The sequence below is a fragment of the Thamnophis sirtalis genome, unplaced genomic scaffold, assembly GCF_051295495.1.
Source record: "Thamnophis sirtalis isolate CommonGarterSnake01/CBP01778 unplaced genomic scaffold, rThaSir2_p1.2 scaffold_1, whole genome shotgun sequence".
NCBI classification, from domain to species: Eukaryota; Metazoa; Chordata; class Lepidosauria; order Squamata; family Natricidae; genus Thamnophis; species Thamnophis sirtalis.
In genome coordinates, this window is record NW_028261381.1 from 7,103,654 (window position 1) to 7,130,842 (window position 27,189).

Consider the following 27,189-nt stretch of genomic DNA (forward strand, 5'->3'; position numbering starts at 1 on the left):
TGGGTGGCAAGCCACTCCCATCCAGTCACATGGGTGGCAAGCCACTCCCACAAAGGAGGCCACACCCACAGAGTAGGTTCGAACAATTTTTGAAACCCACCACTGGTCTTAGCTAGTGATAATATGGTTTTATTTGTCTGCCTCCTTTCTCTCTTGAAAAAAAAAAAAAGTCCTTCATTTCTTTCACCAAAACTTGCTTGAACTATTTTCCTGATGGCCCTTCTGAGATGAAAAAAAGAGGTCACACATTTCTGGTTTGAGCATCACTCCAGGTACTGTGAAGATGGATTGTGCTATGAAGAAAGGAAAAAAAAAGGTAAGGATATACTTATGCAAAATTACATGGGACAGTAGCCATCTGCTGCCTTGGAAGACAAGTGCCCCTGTACAATACTGATGAAAGAAATGTCCTTCTGGGTTCGGCTCCAAGTGGGGAAGAAGACACTGGAGACATGGAGGCTGCTTGGAAAGATGGTTTATTGGTGGACAGGACCACATGGCTTGAGCCCTGAACAGAAAAGGTGATCACATGCTTCAATGTTGGTGGAGAAGAAGAGAAGGGCTGAGGGAGGGGCTTGCTAGGCTTTTTATAACCTGTTCAGTCCCACCTCTCTGTTTCCTGTTCCTGTGTAAGAAATGTACTCTGATTGGTTGTCAGACTCCCATAGGGCCATGCAGGGGCAACTCTCTGGGCTTGTGTTTTGAATCCAGGTTTGGTTGAATTCTCAGATGCCATGTGGTCAGTTGGGGCCAATATTATGCTTTCCTGTAGCTGGTGAAGTCTTTATTATGTAAAGTGGACTAGCTTGGCCTTCTTAATGGCCCATTAACAGTGGGGATGGGCAGGAAGCTACAGGCAACTATTCTGTCTTTTAAAACATGTTTCTTTCTTTGCATATCCAGAGAAATATTCTGCCTTTTCAATATTTCCTAGGATATTTCATTTTTCTGGGAGAGGGCTGGGTGATAACTTAGCAATAGCAATAGCAGTTAGACTTATATACCGCTTCATAGGGCTTTCAGCCCTCTCTAAGCGGTTTACAGAGTCAGCATATTGCCCCCAACAATCCGGGTCCTCATTTTACCCACCTCGGAAGGATGGAAGGCTGAGTCAACCCTGAGCCGGTGAGATTTGAACCGCCGAACTGCAGATAACAGTCAGCTGAAATGGCTGCAGTACAGCACTCTAACCACTGCGCCACCTTGGCTCTTCTTCCCACAATACCTTCCCTTTGGCGGGGAAGAATTTCTTAGTAAGTCCCTTGCCTGTTGCTTGAACAATCTCCAGTAAAAGCCGCCATCGTTTTTTCAAGATCTTATTGGCTCAATAGTTTCTCAGGTGTGATCATGGTCTTAATCATTTGCCTTCTGGGAAATGAATGCTTTATATTTGATTGCAAAATGCTCTAAACATTCCCGAACTACCCAGACCCTCAAAATATTCTCTTTTCTTGATTTAATGGCTGAAGAATGTGGTTCTTATAGCATTTCATGGTTTCTTTCACTGGAGTTTTTTGGCGTATGTTCTTAGTAAACAAGGCATGCCCAAGCTGTATATACTTGTTTGTGTTTATCTATTTTGATGCCTTTTTTTCTTTTTAAAATCTGTTTTATTTGCTGACTTCAGGCTGTAATAAAGTTGACCTCATTTATGCATGACTGAGTTTACGTCCCGCCAAAAGGTATTGAAATAAATAGGATCATTCTGATAGCCTGAGAATAGATAGAAAACAGGGACTGACATACCATTAGAAAGCTGGCTCAATTCAGAGGGCAGGGGACTGAAGAACTGATGAAGAAGTGCCTGTTGTGCAGAAATCCTATTTTGTGGATATACTTTTAGCATTCTTCCTGCCAAGTCTTCAGCCTCAGGCACCTTGATCAGCCTAGAAGACAAAAAGAAGAAAACGAAATGCTAGGAATTCAAACTCAGCTTTCGAAAAATATTAATTTAATATGTAAGCCGGAATCCGAAGAATCCAAAGGAAAAGGTAGGATAGGAAAGAGAGAAAGAAAAAGAAAGCTTATCCTTACATTTGTGTAAGTATTCAATTAAATATATACAGATAAATCAATACATTTCTAAAATCTTTTACATTCTGAAGTAGTTATTTTTAAGTATTAGAGACATATTTGGATGTTCTCTCAGTGGAATCTATTTTGAAAATCATCAAGTCTGGAAAAGAAATCATTTGTAAAACTAGACCAAAAGCAAAGTAATGCAATCTGTATTGCTGTTTCAATTAAAATTTGCATGGTTTTTTTTAAATAGTTTTTTATTTTATTTTTTTGTTACATAAACAACACATGCCCACAACAGTGGGGGAAAAAATCAAAACACAAGGCAGAGAAAAACAAAACAAAACAAAAACACAACAAGTATATGTTATAAAAAAGTATATCAGCTGGTTACAACATGTTTTTGTGCATCTCTTCCATTAATTCATATTAATTCAAATATCTTAACTCAAATGTTTACCATATTGACATCATCATACCTCCACTTTTAGTTGACTACAGTTGTTTAAACATCCTTCATCCTTAACTATGCCAAAGATTTAATCCATAACCACATGCTGGCATTTCATTTACTTGTTTATAAAATCCTCCATTAACATCAAATCCTCATATCCTGTTTTAGCTAAGCATCCATAATATTTAATACCAAAAATTCCATCCTCCATGTATATAGTTTATTATCATTCTCCTTTCTTTATGTAATTATATTGTATATCATAGCATTTTCCGAATTCCATCATCCAGCCAGTGCAGACTGGCAACTACCCGGAGGAGAGCCTTCTCGGTGGCTGCTCCGACCCTCTGGAACGAACTCCCCGTGGAGATTCAGACCCTCACCACCCTCCAGTCCTTCCGCGCCGCTTTAAAGATCTGGCTGTCCCGGCTGGCCTGGGGTTAAGATTCTAACCCCACCCGAATTGTGTGACTGTTGTGTTTTCTTTTTAATATGTTGTATTGTCTTCATGTTGGAAAATTGTTTGTCCTTCCCCCCCCCCTTTTTGAACTGTGAGCCGCCCTGAGTCCCCCCAGGGAAAAGGGTGGCATACAAATAAAGGGAAATGAAATGAAAATGAAAATGAAATGAGATTAGTTTGACATATCGGCTTTTTTTTTTTTTTTAACGAGTTAATAAAATGTTGAGTTTTATCCAGGAGTGGGATTCTACCGGTTCGGGCAAACCGTTAGCTCTGAAGATCAGCTGGGAGTGAATCGGTTTGCTCCCACTTGCAAATGGGCCCACCCGCACCTATAGCAATAGCAATAGCAGTTAGACTTATATACTGCTTCATAGGGCTTTCAGCCCTCTCTAAGGGGTTTACAGAGTCAGCATATCGCCCCCACAGTCTGGGTCCTCATTTCACCCACCTCGGAAGGATGGAAGGCTGAGTCAACCTTGAGCCGGTGAGATTAGAACCGCTGAACTGCAGATAACAGTCAGCTGAAGTGGCCTGCAGTGCTGCACCCTAACCACTGCCCCACCTCGGCTCTTCAGCTGCCCTTTACCTCCCTTTATCTTCTCAGCTGAGTCACGCGGCAGAATGGACTGCCATGCCTTAGCTGTTTTTCTTCCCAAGCAGTAATCTGGAAGGTACCGTAAGTCTTTTCTAAACTGCGCGTACACACGCAGCAAACTGATTGTTAAACCGGTAGAATCCCATCCTTGGTTTTATCCACAGAAAGGTAAACAGGTGGTTAAATAGTTTGGATAAAACTGAATTGATGGTTTGGGGATTTATTGATTTAAAAAGGTATCCTTAGGAGAAGGAGGAAACCATGATATGTAATTTAGGAGGCTGCAGATTGCAATTAGTATGTTTGTAACTGCTACAAAGAAGACTGGAAATCTCTTCCTTAAATATATTTCTTTTTTTCTCTTTATTTTTCTTTTTCTCAACTTTTTTCCCCTTTTATTCGTTCACATCTCCTTTCTTCTACTTTTCTTTTTATGTTTCTGTAGTTTTTTAATCTATGTTAAAGCTCATTTCAATAAAAACTGTACATAAAAATGGCACAGTTGGCACATCCCTCCAAATTCATCACAAAAGGCAAATCACAGAACCTTCATTGCACCATTAAAATAAAAAGGCTTTTACCGGTAAGTCACTATGCCAATCATTGTTAATTAATCAGGAAGAAAGTTCTCCGGAAGTTCACTCAACCATTCATTGCAATGTTCCATTTTGTAAGCATACCTGCACAGAACTTCTTATCCTGTTAGTAGCCACTAGGAAAGGTGGTAATTATTTATTGATTTAAAAACAGTTCCCAGTTTCCTTTAAGATTCAAGATTTTCAAGGATATAAATGGATTTCATGGATAGAGGTAATGTGTATCTATATGTGGCAAAGCCTAATATCAAATATCTTGACATCTAGGAAGCAAACTAGAAGGAATGGAGGAAGCAAAGAACAAAACATTTAACTTTTATAACTTTTAATGGGCTTTTTTCTTTCTTCAAAGAATCCAGTGGCTCATGGGAACTCAGCCTGCCGGATTTCTCTTCAACCCATCCCAACAGGCATTTCACTTTGAAAGAGCATCACCCTGCCTGGACTGGCTCCCCCTTCTTCTCTCATTACCCTTCCAACAAAAACATGGATATGTTTTAAGTCTAAATGGTGTTGATTCTTTTTTTTTTCACGAGAGGAAATAATCAAAGGAGTAGCATATATGCAACTGAGAGCAGAATTCGAACTGTAGCTCAATTACAATTGAAGAGTTAAGAGTATATGTGTGACGTCTTTATACTTTAATATTAGCTCAACCCAAAGTGTAGGGAGGCAGCTGTCGTGACTGAGAAATAAACAGGACAGAATTAGGACAGGAACAGCACATCCTATGCCAGTATATTTTTCTGCCCACCAGGAATAGATGAAGAGCTTGATGGCCCTTTTGCCATTGAAATTGTCATTTTGTAATGTCAGAATAATGGGGGAAAATATTTATTCTAACACTTGATACGGTTCCACCACAAATGCGCGCACAACAAAAGCGCGCCTGACTAAACCGCAGTGACTAAAGCGCGGTGACAAAACCGCGCGACGAATGAGCAACGAATTAGCCCTAAAGCGCACCGACAAATGCGCGCCGACAGAAGCGTGCTGTAACGTAACCCTAAACCTAACCCTAACCCTAAACCTAACCATAAACCTAACCATAAACCTTACCTTAACTTAAATCGCGCTGTTGTCGGTGCGCTGTTGTCGGTGCGCTTTTGACCGCGGTTTTAGCGCCGCGGTTTTGTCGGCGCGCTTATGACGTTCGTGTTTTTGTCGGGTCACGCTTGATACGATCAGGGACAACTTAAACTGATATGCAAAAGTAAGGAAACACCATGTGATTACATTTGCAAGAAATCTGTTGCTGGGGCATGTGCTCAATGCTGTAGATAGGTGCAAGCTGGGACATAGCCTAAAGAGCCGAGGTGGCGCAGTGGTTAGGGTGCAGTACTGCAGGCCACTTCAGCTGACTGTTATCTGCAGTTCAGCGGTTCTAATCTCACTGGCTCAAGGTTGACTCAGCCTTCCATCCTTCCGAGGTGGGTGAAATGAGGACCCAGACTGTGGGGGCGATATGCTGACTCTGTAAACCGCTTAGAGAGGGCTGAAAGCCCTATGAAGCGGTATATAAGTCTAACAGCTATTGCTATTGCTATTGCTATTGCTATTGCTAAACTTCAACTATGAAAGAAAGGCCTCCAAATAATATGGGATATTTTGAAGGACAGGCATCTGGGATCTGTGCCTTATCTAATTCCACTCCACAATATTTATCTTTATTCACCTAGTGCTGAGTCCAGTTTGTCAAGGTCACTCTGAATCCTAGAAGCATCTGTAGGGAATTTGGGTATTTATTTCAGTGGCAGTCTACTATTATTTTAGATTTATCTTAAACTAAGCATAAAGAACAGACTGACTTTAAGGGAGCATTTGATGATTGTAGATAGCTTAAGCTTACCTGTCACAGATCCTCTGGAGTCCCTGAGGCCAACTGCCAAGGAATCTGTCTGGGAAATTAATATGCAATCACAGGGTTAAACACAGCCAATTCAAGTCATATATACGTCCTGTTCCTGTCCTTATATTTATCATGGCTGCACTATAGAACTGTTAGCCTGCTTGGTAGAGAATGCTGGCACTAATGTTTGAATCTGATTGTAACAGAGCAAACATATTGCAATCAGATAGATGAGTCCTTCTAGAAAGGAGGCTCCTAGCACAGTTAATCACCGGACATTTATGCAGTCTGTTTCTTCCTAACAAAGGAGTCTGTCTAAAGAAAAAGGAAGAAAACGGTGGGAAAACTTAAGAGGGCAACAAGTGAAGAATGAGGATGTTTGGAAACCAATCTCCCCCCCCCCCCCGCCCCATAAATTTCCATGAAGGATTCAGGGCAATTGCCTAATAAAATAAAATAAAAAGTCTAGTTTGAAAGACTTCCAAATTCTACAAGGCAAATAGAGTCTTTGCCCAAGGGTCCCCCCCCCCCACCTTCCCAGGATCTTCAAGGCAAGAATTTCCAAGGTCAGGCATTCCAGATCTTGGAACACTCCCCCAAAGGGTGCAGGCGGCGGAGACTGGGGTTGGGGAGGGGGGGCATGTGAAAAGTGATGCTCCTTGCTATACCTGCAATAGCAATACCAATAGCAGTTAGAGGCTTTCAGCCCTCTCTAAGCGGTTTACAGAGTCAGCATATCGCCCCCACAGTCTGGGTCCTCATTTCACCCACCTCAGAAGGATGGAAGGCTGAGTCAACCTTCAGCCGGTGAGATTTGAACCGCCGGACATGCAGATAGCAGTCAGCTGAAGTGGCCTGCAGTACCGCACTCTACCCACTGCAACCGGCCTAGTCGAATTTTTCTTTTATTTTGGCCGGGACATTTTTAAAAATGCAAAAAAAAATTACCCTCTGTGCTCCTCCCAAGGATCCTTGAAAAGGTAGAAATAATGCCACTCCAGTTCATTTTACCCTGATGGCCTGTGGCTGGCAGGAAGTTTGAGATTTGAGTGTACTGACCAAATACTAAAACTGTTTGGTGTAGCCCAGTGTTTCCCAAAGTGTGGTACGCGTACCCCCGGGGGTACGGGAAGAGTTTGGTGGGGGTACGCGTTGCACCGGAGTTTGGTGGGGATCACGTGGGAATATCCACTGCACCGTGCTTAGCTGCGCCCACAGGACAAGGAAAGAAATAGGCGGGTATCGCAGTTTTTACATGGGAACTGGGGCCATCGTACATCGTATCGCAACTCATTATGGCGGGAACTTCTGCGCATCCTTCGCGCAGCTCGGGTTCGGCCATTTTTAAACTGCGGGAACATTAACAGTTGACGTGGAGCCGCGGAGCTGTTTAAACACCGGAGAATTGCAGTGTTATCTAATGGTTAGACAGTCTTGTGAGGCGTGACATGGCGTGAATATATAACTTTCGTTTATTTTGCGTATGTACCAAAAAAAGAAAAAAGAAAAAAAAATTATTTTTATTAAAGCATATGTTTTTTATGAGGGGTACTCAGCGTTACGAAAATTATAGAAGATAATTTGTCAAAAGTTTGGGAAACACTGGTGTAGCCAATCCTTTGAGTTAATAAAAGCGAACCTAAGCTTCTTTTTTATCTCAAAACCTATATCCCTATAACCCTGATTGTGATGAATCCAAACAAATGGATGCTTAAACCAATTTAGTATTTATTACATGAAATCCTTTTCCAATCGGAGGAGTGTAAGATCCAGAGATCTTCCGTCAGAATTGTGTTATTGCCTTTTCATAATGATCCAAATCATATTTTTAATCTGGCATCATAATATTTTAAATTGGCTTGTTTTATTGTTGCTTCAGGGCTAACTTGCAATTTAACAGTACAAATGGACACCCAACTCCGTGAAAAATACATTTCAAACAATGGGCATCTATTGACTAGTCCACTTGATTATAATCCATTCCAGATGAAGCCCTTTCTCAGTTAGAATTCACAAAATGTTTGTGGGCTTTGGGAGTTCAACCAATGCCTTTCATTTATAATGCTACTGTAGTTTTCGTGGCACGACAAAACCGCGCTCGACTAAAGCGCGCCCGATTAAACCGCGCCGCTGACGTCATCAACAGGGCGACAACAGCGAGCGCGGAGAAAGAAGGGCGCTTTAAATAGCACTTTGAAAGCAAGCCGATTCAAGTTAAGGTAAGGGTTAGGTTAAGGGTTAGGGTTAGGGTTAGGGTTAGGGTTAGGTTATGGGTTAGGTTTAGGGTTAGGTTTAGGGTTAGGTTAAGGGTTAGGGTTAGGTTTAGGGTTACGTTAAGGGTTAGGATTAGGTTTAGGGTTAGGTTTAGGGTTAGGGTTAGGTTTAGGGTTAGGTTAAGGGTTAGGTTTAGGGTTAGGTTTAGGATTAGGTTTAGGGGGGTTAGGTTTAGGGGTTAATTTTAGGTTTAGCGTTTACAGCGTGCTTCTGTCTCCGCGCTGTTGTCGCCCTGTGATGACGTCAGCTACGCAGTTTCGTCGAGCGCCCTTTAGTCGAACGCGGTTTTGTGGTGGAACCGTAGTTTTATCTTTGATTTTCTTCATTGTTTAATTAGAAGCAAAATTAAGAAGGAAAGGACAGAATGGTTAAATGCCTTGAACTGGAAGTTTTCAGAGTGCCACTTTAAAACATCAAAAATTAGTAAATAGCAACTAAATTGCATTATAAACCTACAATATTTTGTCAAGTTATAAAAAGCATTTGTTAATTAACTAGCGTTTCCTCTAGAGTCATACTTTTAGGAGACTTTCTATTAGCATGTCACTGCTTCACTGCTGTCCTTCCCACAGCACGGATTTCTCTGAGGTTGTGATGTTTTTCCTTACAAAAGCAGCAGGGGATTGATGAGTGGTTTGAGGCTTTATCCTCCCCCCCCCTGCCCTTCTCCCACTCCCCAGGGAATCTCATTCAAAGCAATCAACCTAATTCCCCAACCCCCAATTACTACGCCAGGGGAGGCGGTATGGGGCACAAACTCTGGTCTGCTGAGGAAGCCAGCACATCCCCATTTCACGCCACTGTGATTAATGAATCTTGGCTAACGGTGTGAAAGTTTTCCCCACCATTACAAACCCAGCCAGCCTGTGAAAATGAGGGATGTTTAGTTTCCAAGCAGGGGAGGGAAACCGGGGCCTCTGAAGGTCATCTGAGCAACATCCTCCTCTTTGAAGGGACCTTGCTATGCTCCGCTAGATCTGAAAAAACATTAAGGCTGAAAGTGCATCCCTCACTTGCCCCTCCTGGCTTTCACACAGACCCTGTCCTTCCCCCCCCCCCCCGGATGCAGAGGAGGGAGTTCATGGTTCAGGGGTTTTCATATTTCACATTTCTTTGCATTGGTGTTGATCGCCTGCTGCCAATTACCTCCCAAAGACCCGTCAGATCGCACAGGGTCAGCCTCCTCCGGGTTCCGTCCCCCAGCCAATGCCATCTGGCTACTACCCGGGGGAGGGCCTTCTCTGTAGCAGCTCCGGCCCTTTGGAATGAACTCCCCGCGGAGATCCGGACCCTCACCTCTCTCCAGGCCTTCCGGAAAGCCGTCAAAACCTGGCTGTGCCGGCAGGCCTGGGGTTGATGAGTTCCCCTCCCCTCTCGACTGGTACGGCTGTGTGATTTTCGTGTATTTTAATTATGTGTACTGTTGTTTATGTTCCCTTTCCCCTTTGAGTTGTTCGCCGCCCTGAGTCCCTCCTGGAGAAGGGCGGCATACAAATAAACCAAAACTGAAACTGAAACTGAAACTGATCACTGCTTCCCTGTATCACAACACTTGGGTTATGCTGTTCTGAAAGACCTTTCATGAGAAAACATTAAATAGAAGGGAAAGGAAGGAACATCCCACTAAAAGACAACTGGCCCTTTGAAGTTCTGGAGATAAATTTCCCCACATGATGGATGGGAAGGAAAGGCCTCTCTCTCTCTCTCTCTCTCTGCTTCCTTTCTTCTCACTGATTCTGGGCAGAATTAAAAGAAGGGAATGGAGAAGCAATAGCAGTTATAGCAATAGCAGTTCGACTTATATACCACTTCATAGGGCTTTCAGCCCTCTCTAAGAGGTTTACAGAGCCAGCATATCGCCCCCAACAATCCGGGTCCTCATTTTACCCACCTCGGAAGGATGGAAGGCTGAGTCAACCTTGAGCCGGTGAGATTTGAACCGCCGAACTGCAGATAGCAGCCAGCTGAAGTGGCCTGCAGTACTGCACTCTAACCACTGACTCTCATGACTGAAGGCAAATACACGTACCCCAGGATAACGTTGCAGGAGCAATCTGGGTTGGTGTACCCATTCTGGTGAAGTTCCCTGAGGATGGGCTCCAGAATGAACCCAAAAACTTGGGAGACTAAACCTCTGGTCCCAGTGACCGACCCAGATTGGATCCTGCAAGAAGACCGTCTCCCCACAACCCCCAGCAACCTGTTTGCAGACTATTGCGTTCCTCATGGAGGAACACAGCCATTGTGAGCATGTTCATTGCTCATGGAAATGGAGAAAGTGGTCAAATGATAATGAATTTTCACAGCAGCAGCACATCCATGCATCAGCAAATAGCCTGAAGATAGACAACATTCTTATATAGAGGTATAAAATCATACCTGGCTTATAGTGGCAAAGCTTGGAAACTCCTGGCCATGTTTCTTCAGTCGGGATCCCCAATACCTTTCAAATGAGAAACGAAACTGAATGCATTTTCTAAAAACGTACGTGTAGTCTTGATCCTAGTTTTCAGTGAGACATCTGAAAAGACCGCCTACTGCCGCATACCTCCCAATGGCCGGTGAGATCCCACAGGGTGGGCCTCCTTCAGATGCCGTCAGCCAGACAGTGTCGGCTGGCGGCTCCCCGGAGGAGGGCCTTCTCTGTGGCTGCCCCGACCCCCTGGAATGAACTACCCCCCGAGATCCGGACCTTGCCCACTCTCATGGCCTTCCGAAAAGCTGTTAAAACTTGGCTGTTCCGGCAGGCCTGGGGCTGTTGACCTCCTTTCTGAGGTCCAGCCCCAATCAGATTGGGTGCATGGGTGATGTTTTTAAATCGTTCTTTTTATTTTTATGAATTATTCTTCTTGTTTTGTAAGCCGCTCCCGGAGTCCTCCGGGATTGGGCAGCCTATAAATCTACTAGATAGATAGATAGATAGATAGATAGATAGATAGATAGATAGATAGATAGATAGATAGATAGATAGATAGATAGATAGATAGATAGATAGATAGATAGATAGATATAGAGATAGATAAATTAGGCTGCTAAAGTTTCCATTCCATAGATGATGGATGGAAGAGATAGATAGATAGATAGATAGATAGATAGATAGATAGATAGATAGATAGATAGATAGGTAGGTAGGTAGGTAGGTAGGTAGGTAGGTAGGTAGGTAGGTAGGTAGGTAGGTAGGTAGGTAGGTAGGTAGATGTGCAGGCAGGCAGGCAGATAGATGATAGATAGATAGATAGATAGATAGATAGATAGATAGATAGATAGATAGATAGATAGATAGATAGATAGATAGATATAGAGATAGAGATAGAGATAGAGATAGAGATAGAGATAGAGATAGAGATAGAGATAGAGATAGAGATAGAGATAGAGATAGAGATAGAGATAGAGATAGAGATAGAGATAGAGATAGAGATAGAGATAGAGATAGAGATAGATAAATTAGGCTGCTAAAGTTTCCATTCCATAGATGATGGATGGAAGAGATAGATAGATAGATAGATAGATAGATAGATAGATAGATAGATAGATAGATAGATAGATAGGTAGGTAGGTAGGTAGGTAGGTAGGTAGGTAGGTAGGTAGGTAGGTAGGTAGGTAGGTAAGCAGGCAGGCAGGCAGGCAGGCAGATAGATGATAGATAGATAGATAGATAGATAGATAGATAGATAGATAGATAGATAGATAAGAGGCCCATCAAGCTTTGCCTTCCAAGAAAGAAAGAAATAAGTATTGTACAAAGCTTTCATATTTATCATTGGCTGCAGCTGTCAGAATGGTCAGCCAAAGTGCTCTTCCAGAAATCAAGAGTGCGTCTCTGCAAGAGAAGGCATTCAGAAGCTACAGACTCTCAGGATGAGAGAGATCTCACTGCTTTGAGGTGAAAAGGAGAAGGCAGTAAACGAATCTTTTGACGGGTGTTCAAAACTTCATTTCACAGCATTGTTTGAGGACAATGTGGGCCTTAGTACCACTGAAACTTAATTTGAAGGCTCAACTCTTAGGACTCATTCCGCCAGCAAATATATCCATGCCAATTAAGATAAAATACCTCAAAGCAAGCCTTTAGCTATGGATTGAATTAAGAAGCCAAACTGAGTTCTGCTGCATAATGGTGGTGTTTAAAATTGCAGCCAGTGTATGTCTGGTTTATATTCTCAGAGAACGGAATACAATGAATTTATTTATTATGTATCAAGGCATCTCCTTTTAGCTTTTTGTATTTTGAAGATCAAACAGACAAAAAAGTGAAGCTCCTTTTTCCCCCCTCTCTTTTTGAATTTCTTAAATTCATTTTATAACAAATTCACAAGGCACAAGGGAGAGGCAGAAAGATACTTCTGAGCATCTAACACGTCAGATCTGTATTGATAAGGTAACACTTTGAAGTTCATTTTACTATGTTTACTAGTAAAATTCATTTTACTATGGATTTCTCAGATATACTGGACTATCGTACTCACCATCCAGATTTTCTCTAATTGGTCAAAGATATTGCTAACATCTGGAAACAGTGGTTGACCATGAAGCATCTCCACAAATATGCAGCCTGCACTCCTGGAGAAAAATAATATTACTGGTTAAGTCACATAGCCATCCAGTTACTGTTTTATACATATTGCAAATATGTCTAATCCAAATCAAAACATAAGAATAGAAAGTATAATTTTCATCATGCTTTCTACTAGCAACACGTTTTCGAAAATGCTTTCATTCTTCATGACAAAATTTACATGAGGTAGCAGATACTTGAAATATTGATTCCAAAAAGAAAAATGTTGGGGAATTTGTATGAGACAATGTAAACTAGAATCAAACATATTTTAAAGGGTAAGTTAGCGTGGCCCGTCAAAAGGGCGAACGACAAAGCCGCACCCGACTAAGCCGCGTCGCTGACGTCATCAACGCGGTGACAACAGCCAGCGCGGAGAAAGAAGGGCGCTTTAAATAGCGCTTTGAAAGAAAGCCGATTCAACTTAAGGTAAGGGTTAGGTTTAGGGTTAGGTTTAGGGTTAGGTTAAGGGTTAGGGTTAGGGTTAGGGTTAGGGTTAGGTTAAGGGTTAGGGTTAGGGTTAGGGTTAGGGTTAGGGTTAGGTTTAGGGTTAGGGTTAGGGTTAGGTTTAGGGTTAGGTTAAGGGTTAGGGTTAGGTTTAGGGTTAGGTTAAGGGTTAGGTTTAGGGTTAGTTTTAGGGTTAGGTTAAGGGTTAGGGTTAGGTTTAGGATTAGGTTTAGGGTGAGGTTTAGGGTGAGGTTTAGGGTTAGGGGTTAAGTTTAGGTTTAGGGTTGACAGCGTGCTTCTGTCTCCGCGCTGTTGTCGCCCTGTTGATGACGTCAGCGACGCGGTTTAGTCGGGCACGGTTTTGTCGTTCGCCCTTTTGTCGGTGAACCTAAATTAAGGCAGTTGCATTAAAGCATATAATAGAGAAAACTAGATGCAAAATTCTGCATCTTAAAGTAAATTGCATACAATTTAATATGGACTTTCCAGTAGGTTCATCTTTCTCTCCTAAAAGAAAAAAAGAATCCATGAAAAACTACCACTCTGAAACTGGTTTGGATTTACATTGAATTCAACATTCCTAACTAAATGAGCAACATTTAATCTAAATATGTATTCTCATAGACTCAAAAATGCATAAGGTTAATAATAATAATGCTTGAGGCTTTGTATAAGATAAATAGCTAATATCCAGATCAGGAGTTAAATGGAGCAGAGTTTCTGCAATTCATCAGATTCTTTTCTTAATTCCTTCCAATTATGAGGTGGCTCTTAAGCTCAGCCTGCAGGTAAGGCCCTAGGCTCCATTCTTGATATAACACACAAAAGCTCAGATAGCACAAAATTGTCACAACAGATTTCTTTACTACTACAATATGAGAAACTCTGGATTATTGCAAGATCAAATCTCACATTTATTCCGAGCTTCTATGGATAGCACTTGCTTTCTATCAACATTAGAACACCCACATACACACAGGGTGAGACATTTGAATTGGGAATGCCTTGTTGAAGACTCTGAATGTCAGTCCTGATCACGACTTAGCTAGAAACATAGAATAGTGATCAAAACGGCTACAGACCAGGATTTTTTAAACCGATGCTAGCAATCTGGGGATTCTAAAGAGAATAGTGCTTTTTACCCCATCAAATAAAATACTTGTTTCCAGTAAAGTGGTATCTTAATGAGACGAAATATTTCAAAATGTGACACTTGACTTTATCACGTCATAAAGATCTAGTTCTCTGTCAAATCAATAAAGTTTCTAGGAATTCTGCAAGCATTAGATCAGAAGAGCTAATTATAATCAAACTATATGAAATAGGAATTATAGAATTGCTTATGGAAAAGGTTGGGTGACCAGAATAAAATATTTGGATTTAGTCCTAAAGTGCTCTAATTACCACTTGGCAAGTAGTCTATTGTAGACTACTCAAATTAAAATGTCATTTCATCTGGGGGATGCAATTGATATTAAATAGTTAAATATTTAAGCAATTGAGGGTTCAGAGGGGGGGGAGAAAATAAATTTAATTCCAACTCAAGCCCACGTAATTTTTGATAATCGGAGTATGCTATTCTTCATTGGATTATTCCATATTTTAAAATGCTCTTATTGTGTCCTCCATCTTTCCCTAAGAAGGGAAGGGATGAGTGGGTGGAGCTTCATTTCCTTCCTCTTAATGGTCCAAACTTGTTCTCACCAAATATCTACATCTGATGAATAATCAGTGGCTCCAAGCAGAACATCAGGAGGGCGATAGCCAAGTGTCACCACCTCAGTGGAGTACGTTTGGTTGGGGAGAGATTTAGCACGAGCGAGACCTGTCAAGGCAGAGGGAAAAACGTCAGGATTTTTAAATCAGTCACAATTATCATTTTGACCCATTGTGTATACAATAAACTGCAGGGCACAAACCACAGAGGTAATGTACTACAATTATTTTGCATCTTTTTGTTGTGAATAATCTAAATCCAACTAAATAAGAGCAGTTGATTTTTCACATATTTCTCAGTTTCCAACATTCATTATCCCAAATTTCTAAATTGACATCTATTTAGCTTGAGCTAAAGGGGTGAAAGTTTGCACCCCTCAGAGAGGGCCCGCAACTTGGGTGTCCTCCTGGATCCGCAGCTGACATTAGAACACTATTTGTCGGCTGTGACCAGGGGGGCTTTTGCCCAGGTTCGCCTGGTGCACCAGTTGCGGCCCTATCTGGACCGGGAGGCACTTCAAATGGTCACTCATGCCCTCGTCACCTCAAGGCTCGATTACTGCAATGCACTCTACATGGGGCTACCCTTGAAGAGTGTTCGGAGACTACAGTTGGTCCAGAATGCAGCCGCGCGAGCGATTTCGGGTGTACCTCGGTACACCCATGTTACACCTATCCTCCGCGAGCTGCACTGGCTCCCCATTGGTCTCCGGATGCGCTACAAAGTGCTGGTGATTACCTTTAAAGCCCTACATGGCATTGGACCTGGATATCGGAGAGACCGCCTCCTGCTACACACCTCCCAACGTCCGATAAGAACTCACAGGCTAGGCCTCCTCCGGGTGCCGTCGACCGGACAATGCCGGCTGGCGACCACTCGGGGGAGAGCCTTCTCTGTAGCTGCTCCGGCTTTGTGGAATGATCTACTAGCAGAGATCCGGAGCCTTCCCACTCTCATGGCCTTCCAAAAAGCCACCAAAACCTGGCTGTTTCGACATGCGTGGGGTTGCTGATTTTTTAAATCAGGTCCAACCCCCAATTAAGCCAAATGTATGTTGTGTGTTTTTTAAACTGTGTATGTTTCTTTCCCCTATGTTTTATTTTATTTTATTTCGTATTTGTAAGCCGCCCGGAGTCCTCCGGGATTGGGCGGCATATAAGCTCATTAAATTGCGAATTGCGAATTGAGCTGAATTAAAGGCAGAAAAGCTTGTTCTTTGGTTATGAATTTATAGGCCCAAGACACTCATCTACTGAATAACTGCCTGATGGGGACCAGGTTACGATGACTCACCAAAATCAGCTAATTTAAGCTCTCCATAGCAATTTAGGAGCAAATTCTGAGGTTTCAGATCTCGGTGAAGGATGTGGCACTTATGAATGTGAACCAATCCTCTCAGAAGCTGGAACATGAAAAGCTGGAAACAAAAGGGAAAACAGAGCCATGGTAGTGTAAGATAGTGTCTTAAACTCCCAGGGTAAAGAAAGGGAATGAATGAATGAATGAATGAATGAATGAATGAATGAATGAATGAAATGACTCTTCCTTATAAATTTGCTACGTGTTTAAAACCCACAACATATATTCCTAGCAATTCTTCTGTTAGATACCTGTTGTGGCCCAGCAGGAGCCATTGGAGCTGCCACCAGACTCCGACAGCGAGGGGCCCTATGAGTCAGCCCTGGATGATGTGGAGGACCCTGGACAGGGTTCTGACTCCGAGCAGGGCGCAGAGAGACTGGTTGGGCACCAGGTGGCGCCTGAGTCTTGGACCAGTGGGGAGGAGACAAGGGAGAGTGTTCCAGAAACCAGCAGTGAGTTGTTCCTGGATGCACGCCATCGAAGAGCTACTCGGCGTCAGGAGCAATTACGCAATTACAGGAGGTAATTGCGCTCAGCTGATGGTCATTAGGCTCCTCTCCAGACTATAAAAAAGACTGCTTGTGCACACGCCCTTCTTGCAGAAGTCAACGCCTTGACTAAAGAGAACGTAACTATCTTGGCAGTCTGAGAAACCTGATGCTAAAGAAAAAGCAGTGAGCATAGTTGTCCTTTATTCCTGTTGTGACATAAGGTTACGCAGATTCTACTTAAGGAGCTCTTTCACCTGACTGATTAGAAACAATACACTGGATAGGTTTATAAGAGACTGGAAATCATTGTGGACTTTAAATACAATAACAGATGGTTAATGGAGGGATTTGAAGATTAATTTTACCTTTGGGGGGCTACCTCCCTCCCTGGGAGGGAGAGGGAGAGGGAGAGAAGTTGGGTCAATCCAATTATTAGATAGACTTCCACATCAGGGATACCTTTTATGTATTATAGAATTTTTGCCAGATATAGAAAAGTGCTATTCTTTTGTAGACCTTTTTGATATATTTGCGTGGCACGACATAACCGCGAACATCAAAAGCGCGCCGACAACACCGCGGCGCTAAAACCACGATGTCAACAGCGCGCCGACAACAGCGCGCCGACAACAGTGTGCCGACAGAAGCGCGATTTAACTTAAGGTAAGGTTTAGGGTTAGATTTAGGGTTAGGTTTAGGGTTAGGTTTAGGGTTAGGGTTAGGGTTAGGGTTAGGGTTATGTTACAGCGTGCTTCTGTCGGCGCGCTGTTGTTGGCACGCTGTTGTCGCGCGGTTTTGACGGTGCGGTTTTGTCACTGCCCTTTAGTCACACGCGCTTTAGTCTACCGCGGTTTTGTGGTGGAACCATATATTTGTAAGCATTCAGCGGGGGCTGGAATTTTTTGAAGTTTAATGTTAGTTGTCAATAATGTATTTGATGCTTGGGGGGGCTGTACACATGTTTTTTTATTTTTCTTGTTGATATCAAATGTTTGTTAGTTTGTTTTCTTTTTTTCTTTCTTTTTCTTTGCTTTTTATTTTATCCCTGAAGCTAAAGAATAGTAAATAATAGAATAAGAAAAGGATGCTCTCCCACCTGCCATGAAACTTCACCACTATTTTGCCAGTTCACCGAAATCAGCTGTGTTTTTACTTAGTGGTCTAACGAAATGATTTCATGCGATCCACTGTACGACCCTGGAGGACTTCAAATCCCCCTTTTCTGATGCTGTCACTGACAGAGCCTCCAAAGGATCTTTGTTCATGAGAGGCAACAACTAACATCACAAAGGGGGGAAATCCACAGTTTCATCCACATACACACTACAGATGCTTTATATAACTTGAGTTCCTTATAAACTGGATAAAATGTGTTTTCTTTTCAAAACAGATAGTGAACCGTTGTGGCCCGGCAGGAGCTGTTGGAGCTGCCGCCAGTCTCCGACGGCGAGGAGTCTTATGAGTCGGCCCTGGAGGAGGTGGAGGACCCTGGACAGGGTGCCGACTCCGAGCAGGACGAGGAGAGACTGGTTGGCCACCAGGTGGCGGCGGAGCCTTGAATCAGAGGGAGTGTTCAGGAAAACACTTGTGAGTTGTTTCAGGATGCACGCCGTCGAAGGGTTACTCGACGGAAGGAACAACTGCGTAATTTTAGGAGATGATTGCACTTAGCTGATGCTGATTAAGATCCTCTCCTGATTATAAAAGGGACTGTTAGTGCCACGCCCTGGTTGCAGGAGTCAACGTTCTCGCTCGCATTCACAAATCGAGAAAAACCAACTTGGATAAGTGGTTTGCTGTGAGAAGCTTGTTTGCAGTGCTGCGTGGGTTTATAGGACTTTTTGCCAGAGTGATTATCTCTTGTTTATTGTGGGCTTGCAGCCAACAAGAGTCTGGACTGATTAAAACATTCTTTCGTACGTCTGTTTTGGCTTTCGTTCCTGGACGGAGAAGGGGGGTGTCAGAATATACATACATACATACATACATACATACATACATACATACATACATACATACACACACACACACACACACACACACACACACACACACATTTAAAATAAATAGGTGAACCCTACTATGCTAAGTCTGTTAATAATGTTTGTTCATAACAGATGCCTTTAATATCCATGTTTCTTCAAAAACATACCATAACATTATGAGGGTGAAGGCCCCCAGGATGCTGAGACATGTACTGGGCCAGGTCTGTGTGCTAAATAGATGCAGAGGAAATAAGAGTTAATTATCAAGTCCAGAGATTTTCTGCAGGTTCTTTATCAAAGTATAACTCAACTATATTTGAAAAAAAAAATCACTGAATTGAAAGTGACTCCTTCTTAGTCAACCCCATGAAACCCTCTGCTGGGAAACCAAGTGAAGAAAACCTCTATCTGCTTCCTTTATTGTTCATTTCTGGATTAAATCTTTGTATAATACTCTCAGTGATGTGCGGTGAGAGATACCGTTGGTGAGGCAAGAGCGCGGCAGCGGCGAGAAGCAACGTCCCCACCGCTGTGTCCGACAGGCGTCTCTCGTTTATGATGGACATAAACGCGAGATGCCTGTCGGACACAGCGGCGGGGGTGTTGCTTCTCGACGCTGCCACGCTCTGCCGCCTCGCCCCCCCGCCTCCTCCGTCCCCGCTGACATTCTTGGGAGCAGGTCGGGTGGCTGGCTGGCTGGGAGGAGAAGAGCGGTGAGTCTTTGTGCCGGCTGGCCGGCCAGGCAGGGAGCAGGTCGGTTGGGGGGGGGGTGGCTAGCTGGGAGAAGAGCGGTGAGTCCCTCCCCAGCCAGCCACAAGGGCTCACCGCTCTTCTCCTCGTCCTCCTCCTCGTCCTCCCCGCTCGGTGGTGGGCTGGCTGCAGAAGAAATGGCAGCTGGTGAAAGAAAAACCTCTCCAGAATCACCCTTGCACTTGCGCAGTCGCTCAAGTGCAAGACATGATTCGCTGCTCCCAGATCAGGAGGCGGGAGAATCAGTGCCTCTTTTGCATATTAAATCTTTTGCTTTCTAACTCCGCCTTAACTTTTAAAAGGCGAAAAATTCCTTAAGCAAAAGAGGCCCCGAGTTCTCTGGCCTCCTCCTAGTTAACACTGAGAGCAGACACCAAGCCACTGTGACTTGAAATCTGCTAGCAACTATCCTGGCTTTAATTCATTAAAAAAATATTTAAAACTCTTTCCTTTCTCTCAGGAGACTGGGGAGGCTCTGCCTCCCTTGCCTCTAGTGACTGCACGTCCCTGAATACTCTCCCAAATCACTTACAAGCACAGCACCGTATGATCTACATGTAATGGGTAGAGGCTGGGAAATATTGGTAAAGTATATATTTTTTAAAAATCTAGATAGTGGCAAATAAAAAGATAAAGATGAATGGTAAAATCCTAAGAAGCGAGGGAAAGGCAGTGAACTGAACTTAGCAAACAAATCTTTGAAAACAGCACCTTGAACGCATTGACTGTAATTGCAAAAACAATCAGTTCCTGCTTGCTTCAGGTCACATAAAGCAGACCTTAAAATACAAGCAGGATGAGGTTAATCTCAAGGGATAGAGCAGTGTTTCTCAACCTTGGCGACTTAGCTGGCTGGGGAATTCTGGGAGTTGAAGTCCACAGGACTTAAAAGTCGCCAAGGTTGAGAAACACTGGACTAGCGCTCTACATGGGGCTGCTCTTGAAGAGTGTTCGAAGACTTCAGTTAGTCCAGAACGCAGCCGCGCGAGCGATTGTGGGTGCACCCAGGTACACCCACGTCACACCTATCCTCCGTGAGCTGCACTGGCTACCCATTAGTCTCCGAATCCGCTTCAAGGTGCTGGTCGCTACCTATAAAGCCCTACATGGCATCGGACCTGGGTACCTGAGAGACCGCCTCCTGCCGATTACCTCCCATAGACCGATCAGATCTCACAGGTTAGGTCTCCTCCGGATTCTATCCGCCAGCCAATGTCGGCTGGTGACCCCCCCCCCCCCCCCGGGGGAGAGCCTTCTCTGTTGCAGCTCCAGCCCTCTGGAATGATCTCCCTGTCGAGATCCAGACCTTTACGACCCTCCCGGCTTTCTGCAAAGCCACCAAGTCCTGGCTGCTCCAGCAGGCCGCGGGGGGGGGGGGGCTGTGAAACATCCAGCCCTGCGGAAATTGTGAATGTTGCGGTTTTGTTTTTAAAGTGTTGTCTTTGTCTAGTCTTCCCCCTTCCCTTGTCTATTGTGAGCCGCCCGGAGTCCTTCGGGAGTGGGCGGCATACAAGACAAATAAATACAAATACAATACAAATACAAAAGCCTCCAGAAAGCATCACTCACTCTGATGGATCCATTCCATATTGCTGTAAAATCCTGGGAAGCACTGAAAAAACGGAGAGGGTTTGCTTTCCTCAATAAGCAAATGAGCAAATCTGATGAAAAGCCACTCACCATGTACTCAAAGACTAAAGTCAAACTCTCTTTCGTCTGGAAGATGTCATGTAAGAGCACAATGTTGGCATGTTTCAGGCTCTTGAGGAGGGAAACTGGAACCACAGATACAACAATCACATTGATGCAGGGACAAAGGAAACAGCCGAACAATCTAGGTGATACCAAGGCAGTCATGGGTAGCTGGAACATTTCTTCCCCCCCCCCCCCCCAACTAGGTTTTAAAACATTTTATTCTTCAAAAAAAAATGTGCATTCCAATAAATTGTTTGAACAAAAAAATGGCACTTGATTGAAATGCATTTCACAGGTCACAGGTCGTACAGTTTTGCATACATAGTCATCTGTTATTAAACTATTCCAGCGGTGGGATTTAGCCGGTTCGCACCAATTCGGGAGAACCGGTTGGTAACTTTCTAAGCAGTTCGGAGAACCGGTTGTTGGAAGAAATCTCCTTTTGTTTTTTTCCACTTCACAGGGCTAATCCTGTAAGGAAGGCAGGAAGGAAACATTCTGGTGTTGTTTCTAGCCTCATCTTTATTGCCCTGCTTACAGAAACTGCCTCTCCGGTTAACCCTTAGTACATTGTAACAGCTAAGGTGAAGCGCCCATCGATGTGAGTGGCGTTGAGTTGGCCATGCCCACCCAGTCACATGACCACCGAGCCCCACCTACCCAGATGGTCATTAGGGCAGAGAACCAGTTGTTAAATTATTTGAATCCCACCCCTGGACTATTCTCTCCTAGAATCTTCTTTGAAGATACTGTACGTGCAAGTTTTTGTACTATCAAACCAGAAGGTGGAGAGGCAGATGGAAAGGAAAGTGTTCAGGGTTAATAGTTTGCTCTGTTATTGGGTGTGTGTGTGTATGTGTGTGTGAAAGGGGCAGTACAATCATTTAAACCTTATCCAACTCTTTGTATTTTACAAAGTTAAAGCAGCTAAAAGAAGTAAAATAAGAAGACAATTTGGGGAATGTGCCCAGGTGGCGCAGTGGTTAGGGTGCAGTACTGCAGGCCATTTCAGCTGACTGTTATCTGCAGTTCAGCGGTTCAAATCTCATCGGCTCAAGGTTGACTCATCCTTCCATCCTTCCGAGGTGGGTGAAATGAGGACCCAGACTGTGGGGGCGATATGCTGACTCTGTAAACCACTTAGAGGGGGCTGAAAGCCCTATGAAGCGGTATATAAGTCTAACTGCTATTGCTTGGGATTCATCCAGGTCACCAGGAGTCACCACTGAGTCAAAGGCATCAAAATAATGATTCAATACTGTAATAATAATAATACTTAACTCAACCTAACTGGTCACAATATTCAGGTCATGATTCATCACACAGACTCAATGCTGTATTCATATTTCTTACCTTCTCTTATAGCTGTAAAAGGGATTCCCTCCTCGGTATTTAGGCTGATGACTTTCAAAGCGACCAGCTGATTGTATATTCTATTGGGAGGGAACACAATATGTCCCTTCACTATACCTAATAATTGAATTCACAAATCAAATCTATAAATCTACCCCCATTGAAGTAATTCAGTACCATGCAATGCGCAAACTAGAATGGCTTGCTCATAATAATCGCTTTGTTTATGCAGTCAAACAGTCTACCAAACGTGTGGAGAGAGGAGGCATGTCTCCAAACGGTGCCTTCAAGGATAAAACAGGCTAATATTTACTTTCTTCAAACTACAAAAACAAAGTCTTCCTTCCCCTTTCTGCGTTGAAACATGGCATGGCATATAATCTAGAAACCTACATTGACTGAAGGTTAAATTCTCATTTCTGCAATCATGCGATACAGAGTCCAAGCTTTCGAGAGGCATTAGTACGGAATCCATTTGAATTAAATTAGCTGTGGGATATATTGTGCATCACCCATAAAACTGTATTTTTCTTCACTTAGCAGTATAATAACTTACCAGGTAATATTTATGGATTTGTAATAAGCGCAAAGAATGCTCTAATTTTGACAAAGTTAATTTTTATAGCTGAGAAGATCTTATTGTATCGTAGTGATTAGCTTTTCAAATGTTTTCATCCCAGAAGTGCTTCCTATAAAGCTTTTTATTCATTGCCGAAAAACTCACCTGCTGATTCCTTTGCACACCACAGAGTGACGCCCTTCACTCAATGTCTCAAGAGCCAAGTAAGATGAGGCATTCCCAAGTGGAAGGCTTTTTCTTGGCTTAAATATCAGTGAGAGAGAGATAGAGAACACACACATATTCAGTTTTAAGATTTCTTCTTTTTTAATAAAGATATTGTTATTTCCATTTTTATAACATACAATCACATGTATACTTTACATAGCCAGTATCATATAGTATTAAATAATGATTACATCAGTTCCTCTTGTCCCCCCCAAAATTAAAACCCATTATTAGCTCTTCTGCTTTCCATACACCTCTTTCTTCTACCTCTCTCCTACTTCCTTTCTTCCCTCCATCGTCCTTTCCTATTCTACTTCCCCTTCCTTTCTCCTTCTCCTCTCTCTACATTCCACTCCTTCTTATCCTCATCCTCCTCATCTTCCCCCCTTACCCTCTCTCCTACCTCCTTTCTTCCCTCCATCATCCTTTCCTACTCTACTTCCCCTTCCTTTCTCCTTCTCCTCTCTCTACATTCCACTCCTTCTTATCCTCATCCTCATCTTCCCCCCTTACCCTCTCTCCTACCTCCTTTCTTCCCTCCATCATCCTTTCCTACTCTACTCCCCCTTCCTTTCTCCTTCTCCTCTCTCTACATTCCACTCCTTCTTATCCTCATCCTCCTCATCTTCCCCCCTTACCCTCTCTCCTACCTCCTTTCTTCCCTCCATCATCCTTTCCTACTCTACTTCCCCTTCCTTTCTCCTTCTCCTCTCTCTACACTCCACTCCTCCTTATCCTCATCCTCCTCATCTTCCCCCCTTACCCTCTCTCCTACCTCCTTTCTTCCCTCCATCCTCCTTTCCTACTCTACTTCCCCTTCCTTTCTCCTTCTCCTCCTCCTCTCTCTACATTCCACTCCTTCTTATCCTCATCCTCCTCATCTTCCCCCCTTACCCTCTCTCCTATCCCTCTCTTCCCATCTTTCTTCTCCCTTCTGTTTCCCACTCTTCCTTTCGTTGGTGTATTTCCGCTTCCATATCAATATACTTAACATATCCTAGTTTTGAAGAAAAAAATAAGAGAAGACAGTATACATGTGCAATCATATTACTTTAAAATCTAACACCCCTCTTCAAGCTTAATATACATCCCTCCCTCCCCCCCCCCAGCCTTCCCTCCCCCGACTTCCCAGAACCCATACACGGTATAAATCTTTAACAAAAACAGTCTAAAATATATTGGAAAGAAGAATAGAAAATTGATAACATCTTTAAATTGAACTTTGCTCCTCCTTGCTAAGCTAACTTTAAACAATTTATATCATTCCTGATCTTAATCATAAGCTATCTGGAATTTCTTAGTCCCGTATTTATTTTGTATATAATCGATCCATTTTTTCCAATCTCGATTGTATCTCTCGTTTGAGTGATGCTTAAGATATGCAGATATTTTAGTCATCTTGGCTAAATTTGTGACTTTCAATGTCCATTCTTGAATTGTGGGCCAAGTCTTCCTTCTTCCAGTATTGTGCCACCAACAGTCTAGCTGCAGTTATTAAGTGCAAAATCAAATTAATCTCTGCAGCTGTACAATCAGTAATTATACCTAACAAAAATAACTGAGGGGTAAACTTTATCCTTTTTTAAAGAACATTTTGCATAATCCACCATATTTTTATCCAAAATGCCTTAACCTTTTTGCAAGTCCACCATATATGAAAATATGTAGCATCGAGTTTTAAGATTTCTTAAATGGGTTTTGACCCAACAGTTCACCAGGTGTGAATCAATTAACCCAGGAATGATATACTTTATGACGATTGCAAGAAGTCTCGCCTTTACATGTTTTCCAAGTCTGAGTCCAACAGTGGCGGGTTTCAAATTTTTTTTTTAGAACCTCTTCTGTAGGCGTGGCCTGCTTTGTGGGAGTGGCTTGCCAGCCATGTGACCGGGTGGGAGTGGCTTGCCAGTCATGCTGCAACGGTTGTAAAGTGCGGTTGTAAGCTGCGCCGAGGTGGCGCAGTGGTTAGGGTGCAGTACTGCAGGCCAGTTTAGCTGACTGTGATCTGCAGTTCAGCGGTTCAAATCTCACCGGCTCAAGGTCGACTCAGCTTTCCATCCTTCCGAGGTGGGTGAAATGAGGACCCGGACTATGGGGGCAAGTTGCTGACTCAATTTGCTAAAAAAAAATTGTAACCGCTTAGAGAGGGCTGAAAGTCCTATGAAGCGGTATATAAGTCTAATAAATAAATAAATAAATAATAAGTGTAAAAAATGGTCATGTCACTTTTTTCAATCTAATCTTGAATGGTCACTAAACTGTTGTAAGTCAAGGACTACCTGTATTGCATATGCAAAGACCATGTATTGTCATATAACTCCTTGTGTAGGTGTGGCGGTCACCCATGGCCCAGTGCATAACAGGGCATGCGCAGCCACGCTGAACCACACAGGAAAAAAACAAACTCCATAACATCCTGATAGTTCGTAACATAACATCCTGATAGTTCGCTCTAGATGTGCCTTACCCAATGACGCCCAGGATTTGACCATATATAGACAGAACTTCCCTGAGCAGTAGATTAGCAATTGTAGTTTGACAGGCTGTCTTAAATCACATGCTGATTGCTCCTCCTGCCTTTGTCCTATCTCAATAAAAGGGGCTCCTAGACCCCCAATCTGGGTCGCCTCATCCCGAGAAAGCTCGTGTCCGTGTCTTTTCTCAACATTGGCCTCATGGACGAACCACGGGTACTTCACAACCATGTTCTACAAATGTGCATATGCATCCTGTGTGTTATAAAGACAAGCATCCGGCTAAACTTTATATATTAGTCAATCTAATAAGTTATCACCTTACGTTCTTTAATGTTTCTTATTTTGGGAAGCTAAAATGCAGCCCAACCAAGAAATTCCCTTTACTTCATGAGATTTAGTCCATGCCTCTCCCTGTCATAGATAAGAAACTGCTTACTTTCCGTTCTTCTTTTGGTTGTGTGTTGTCTTGCTGTGATGAATCTCTCTCTTCATAATGGCAGCACAGGCACTTGGGGCTGGAAAAATTCCCACATAAAATGTCTCCCATTTTCTTCGGCCCTCGAACGGCTTGATTTTCTGTCTCTCATATTCTTTTCTGTTTACCAAAGATTGGAAATGTGCGCATGTTCATATGACTGGCACAAGGTTCCTCGTGACTCACAAGAACTCCCTTTCTTCTACTTTTAGGCCAACATTTCAAATGTATTCTTTGTGTAACTCTTTCAGTTTACCAAATATTGTTCCAGATAATGTGCGTGTTCCCAAATGTATAACGTGATCATAAACTGGAACAGAAAATAAAAAAAATCATATAGACCCAAGTCTATATTATTGTATTGTATTTGTATTTGGTTTATTTGTATGCCGCCCTTCTCCAGGAGGGACTCAGGGCGGCGAACAACTCAAAGGGGAAAGGGAACATAAACAACAGTACACATAATTAAAATACACAAAAATCACACATCCATACCAGTCGAGAGGGGAGGGGAACTCATCAACCCCAGGCCTGCCGGCACAGCCAGGTTTTGACGGCTTTCCGGAAGGCCTGGAGAGAGGTGAGGGTCCGAATCTCCGCGGGGAGTTCGTTCCAAAGGGCCAGAGCTGCTACAGAGAAGGCCCTCCCCCGGGTAGTAGCCAGATGGCATTGGCTGGTAGACGGAACCCGGAGGAGGCCGACCCTGTGCGATCTAACGGGTCTTTGGGAGGTAATTGGCAGCAGGCGGTCTCTCAAGTACCCAGGTCCAATACCATGAAGGGCTTTATATTATGCTAACTCCCGGCACAAATTATCAATGGGAAAAGTATGAATATATAGGAGAA

General features: G+C 43.1%; 1 protein-coding gene across 1 annotated transcript; it reads right to left on the bottom strand.

The window, feature by feature from the left end:
- Positions 1-26,416, bottom strand: CDK15 (cyclin dependent kinase 15). The gene is made up of 12 exons (XM_087707076.1): positions 26,306-26,416; positions 23,330-23,427; positions 22,606-22,685; positions 21,238-21,332; positions 18,975-19,037; positions 16,263-16,386; positions 14,957-15,077; positions 12,717-12,810; positions 10,630-10,693; positions 5,977-6,025; positions 1,747-1,886; positions 1-293 (listed from the first exon to the last, which is right to left on the bottom strand). The coding sequence occupies exons 1-12, from the start codon at positions 26,414-26,416 to the stop codon at positions 184-186; spliced, it is 1,149 nt and encodes a 382-aa protein (XP_087563202.1). The 3' UTR covers positions 1-183.
- Positions 26,417-27,189: the final 773 nt, after the last annotated feature.